Source organism: Lottia gigantea (assembly GCF_000327385.1).
Source record: "Lottia gigantea unplaced genomic scaffold LOTGIsca_32, whole genome shotgun sequence".
Taxonomy (NCBI): Eukaryota; Metazoa; Mollusca; class Gastropoda; family Lottiidae; genus Lottia; species Lottia gigantea.
This window is the reverse complement of record NW_008709073.1, coordinates 746,732-750,777: the sequence shown is the minus strand read 5'-3', so window position 1 is coordinate 750,777 and position 4,046 is coordinate 746,732. Positions and strand designations below refer to the sequence as shown.

Genomic DNA, 4,046 nt, shown 5'->3' with positions numbered 1-4,046 from the left:
CTGATAATTTTTTTTCGCAAACTGTCGAATATGTATATTCGACGCTTTGCAGAAAAACATTTTTCTTTCATACTACAGTAAAAACGTCGAATATACATAATTTTTACAGTAATTAAGTTATGGAATATGATTATATTTGTGTAATCTGGAAACTTTTGTTACTGAGTTACGTCCCGTAATTAATTATTTGAATATCAGAGTTACGTCCCGTTCTAGGCTTTTTTAATTGTCTTTGCAGAACCAAACCCATTATGGAATTATGATTTTTTGCCGATGGCTTAGTATTAAATTCCTTTGTTAAATTCAAATATGACTTCAATATATCTCTATATTGTTATAGTAATGTATCATTAAAAATATGAATAAACTTGACTTTTTAGCAATGTGTATGCTAAACTTACCATTTTAAACAGGCAAGGTCCGCAAAAATGCATATAAGGAAAAACGATACAACTATACGATTTAATTATATATAGGCACAATTTCTTTATTATGTTACACACAGTTTTTAAAAACAATTTTAAGTTATAAATTAAGAATACAAGTCTTAAATACAAAAATACATTAAAGAAAAATTAAATAACAATTATTTTATTCATAGTGAATTTCAATGGTTTTAAACATACTATAATAAATATTGGACATAAATAACCATATATCGTAGTCTAGCTATGTAACTACCCCAAACATCAGAAATACTTACTTCAAACCACACGAAACATACTCTTTCGTTAGCAATTGACCACAATTTAGGAATAAGCAAATGACTTAAAGAATGCAATTTGTTGTGGGTGTGGTCCAGAACACAAGCTCACGAGATCGTTGTATTTGGATTCCGGTATAGAACGTGGTTTGCTGTAGGCTTTATTGATAGAAAGACCAGAATCTCCCCTGCGATTATCCATAAGTAATAATTCATGAAACTGACTTTCTGTGTGAAATAATTTGAAAAAAATTGACTTTGATTTGCTTTTTATAAGTTTTAACTGTCTAATATCTGGTCATCTAATATCTACACCATCCACAGATTGACGCGCTCTCAGAATTCCTAAGGATTGTCCAAGTGCCTTAAAATCCATATGTTCGGCTTGAAATTCAAAAGCATCATATGGTATTCTAATCAGTACTGATAGTTGTGAATGGATAGTTATATCGCCCACCCTCCTTAAAGCACGCTCTATAACACTATGCACAGAATCACTCTCATGGTTTGTTTCAAAATAATATACAATTACTTCAGTCAGATTTTTTGACTTGGAGAGAATATGATGAAGCATAGCACAGATAATAGAATTTTTGTTTTGCCCTCCACATCCGTCACAGAAAAAATGGGCACGTTTAAACCCTTCCCGGTCACACCTCTTAAGAAAATCTGAAAGGTTAGAGCTTATTTCATTGGCCCCACGTTTGCCAATCCCCTCGTTCTAAAGGTATAAACAGTAACAATTCCCCCCTGTCGCTTCTTAGTAAAAATATAACTTGCTGCAGGTCAAAACAACCTACAAAATCACCCATTTCAGATTCATCTTTCATGTGCTGTTTGATTCCTCTCACTTCTTCTTTTTCTCTCGTATGAACTTCATAATCGGTACATTTAATCTGATTCTGGCTTTATGGTAATCTTCCACGGACTCGGACATCTCTAGCAGCTTGGCGAGCCAAACGACCTCCTCTTTTTCCTGTTCCACAGCTCCAGTAGAAGATGTCTTAATGAGCACAGTCGAAACTTGTCTATCCGTAACGTTGATTGTGTTTAAAAATAGAAAACGACAAACACGGACTGTGCCTCCGTTGTCATCTAGAAGAAGAAAAAAGGCTACTGTTCGTGTTTTTCTACTGTTTTCTTTAGATGTGGATGTCTTTCTTGATTTGATATGTCTTAATATCCACAAACGTTGATCACACAACGACACAAGCCCATAGAATGTCGACAAAATACTTGCGCGTCTATCATCTGTTACCATTTCACAACCAAGACCATTACGTGTGCAATATGTGCTATTGCATCTTGGTTTTGAAATATTTCTGGCCTCCTTGTGAGCCCCTTGCTGGGGTGGATTACCCTATTCGTGCATTTCTTTAATTCGGGTTCCGAATTTCACTTACAGTTTCGCAATCCTTCAAATTTGCCGCCATTTCCTGAAAATTCAGACGCTGCTGAGTTCTTCTTTCTTCTGCCATATGTTGCCGTTTAGCATCGTCCGAAATTTTTCTCTCAGCATCTCTCTCCTTCCGTTTCAACCAATCTCGTGAAACGGTGTTCGAACATCTTGCAATATACTGGCCTTGGCAGTTGTCCTCATAAAACGCTTGGTCCTCCGAGGTCATCTACACACTGTAAAACTCCTCCATTTCGTGCTGGTACTTCACATCTCAGAGTCATCCTGTAGTTGAATTCTCTAACCGCCTTTTACTTTGGTCGAACATTTTTCATGTTTGCGTAGCTGCCTAAATACTTCATACTCGTCTTTCAGTTTTCTGGCCACATTGGACTTTCCAAATGCTATTAATGTGATTAGAGTAAAACCTTAAGTTAAAGTTTGATGCGTGATGCTTTTTCTTGTTGGCTAAATGTGAAAAAACACATGTCTGTGGGTTTTCAACGTAGTTGTGATGTCACATGACATGTTGTGACGTCATAATGGCGTTATTTCATGACTTCTTATGTAATACACATTATTTTCATTCCGTACTAGTTAGAGTAACATGATAACATGAATTTGTGGTCTTGTGCATGATAAAGGAGCAGGTAACAGAATACGCACCATCTCTTCAAATTTAGAGACTAATCCTTTAATGCAAGGGACTATAATGAAGATTAGAGTACAGTTTGTTGGTATGTGGACAGACAAAGAAAGAGTCATTTTGCAACAATCTTAGTATTTATGGAAAATCATTAAAATAAAATTGAATATAAATATGATAAAATCCAAAGCACGTAAAAACATCCAAACCAAATATGAATATTACAGCATACAATCACCATTCACTACAGTAGCACATACTATGCTAAAAGTAAAATATGACAACACCCATATGAAACAATAAAAAACGTATTCCAACATCCAACACCTATTGTAAAAAGAAATATTAAACAATTAATAAGAATTAAATAGCTATCCAGACACATTCAAATTATAAAAAAGGTGTGCTGTTTACACATATAGAAACAAATTTTATTTTAACAATTGCAACAGAAGTGACTCAACATCGCAAGAACCTCGAAACTCTGGTGATACAGTACATTTTATTATCTGACGCAATTCTTTCTCGGAAAACGTTTCATACGTAAAATTGCCCGTGTCACATTTCACTCGTTTTTTCTGTCTAATATCAGGTGCTACTATATTCCTCAAATAAAAAATTTCTTTCAATAACTCTCTCTGATCCAATCTTTCCAGAAGTGGTATAGTTGAAGATGTTACTGGCCCACCGTGTCTTTTGCAAGTTTCAAGAACCTGTAGTATTTTGATATTCTTTTTTAATTTCAATTCTTCTTTCTTCTTTAATGCCATATCCTTGCTTGCTCTTACAGTAGATAGAAACTCCTCCTCCAGCTGTTTTACCTTCTGGGCAGTTTCTGATCCCCATTTCCATCTGATTTTCTTGTCTTTATCCACTAGATCAACAAATTGAGGATTACACAAAAGACCATTAGAAGAAACAATATTCATTGTAAAATGAAATTTAATTTTAATGATTTTCCATAAATACTAAAGATTGTTGCAAAATGACTCTTTCTTTGTCTGTCCACATACCAGCATACTGTACTCTAATCTTCATTATAGTCCCTTGCATTAAAGGATTAGTCTCTAAATTTGAAGAGATGGTGCGTATTCTGTTACCTGCTCCTTTATCATGCACAAGACCACAAATTCATGTTATCATGTTACTCTAACTAGTACGGAATGAAAATAATGTGTATTACATAAGAAGTCATGAAATAATGCCATTATGACGTCACAACATGTCATGTGACATCACAACTACGTTGAAACCCACAGACATGTGTTTGTGGGATCCTCAGAGTCGACCGCAGGCATCAA

General features: G+C 34.8%; 2 protein-coding genes across 2 annotated transcripts in view; both read right to left on the bottom strand.

Moving 5' to 3' along the window:
• Positions 1-1,550: 1,550 nt before the first annotated feature.
• LOTGIDRAFT_162044 (hypothetical protein) lies at positions 1,551-2,328 on the bottom strand (the record flags this gene model as incomplete). Its single annotated transcript, XM_009057982.1, has 2 exons — positions 1,551-2,048; positions 2,107-2,328. 2 exons carry the CDS (start codon positions 2,326-2,328, stop codon positions 1,551-1,553), a joined length of 720 nt encoding a protein of 239 aa, XP_009056230.1.
• Positions 2,329-3,176: 848 nt separating this feature from the next.
• Positions 3,177-4,046, bottom strand: part of LOTGIDRAFT_162043 (hypothetical protein) — a gene marked incomplete at both ends in the record, with an annotated part of 2,645 nt that continues 1,775 nt past the window's right edge. The window contains one exon of the mRNA XM_009057981.1: positions 3,177-3,619. Coding sequence (XP_009056229.1) covers positions 3,177-3,619 — 443 coding nt within the window. The remainder of the gene's footprint in view (positions 3,620-4,046) is intronic.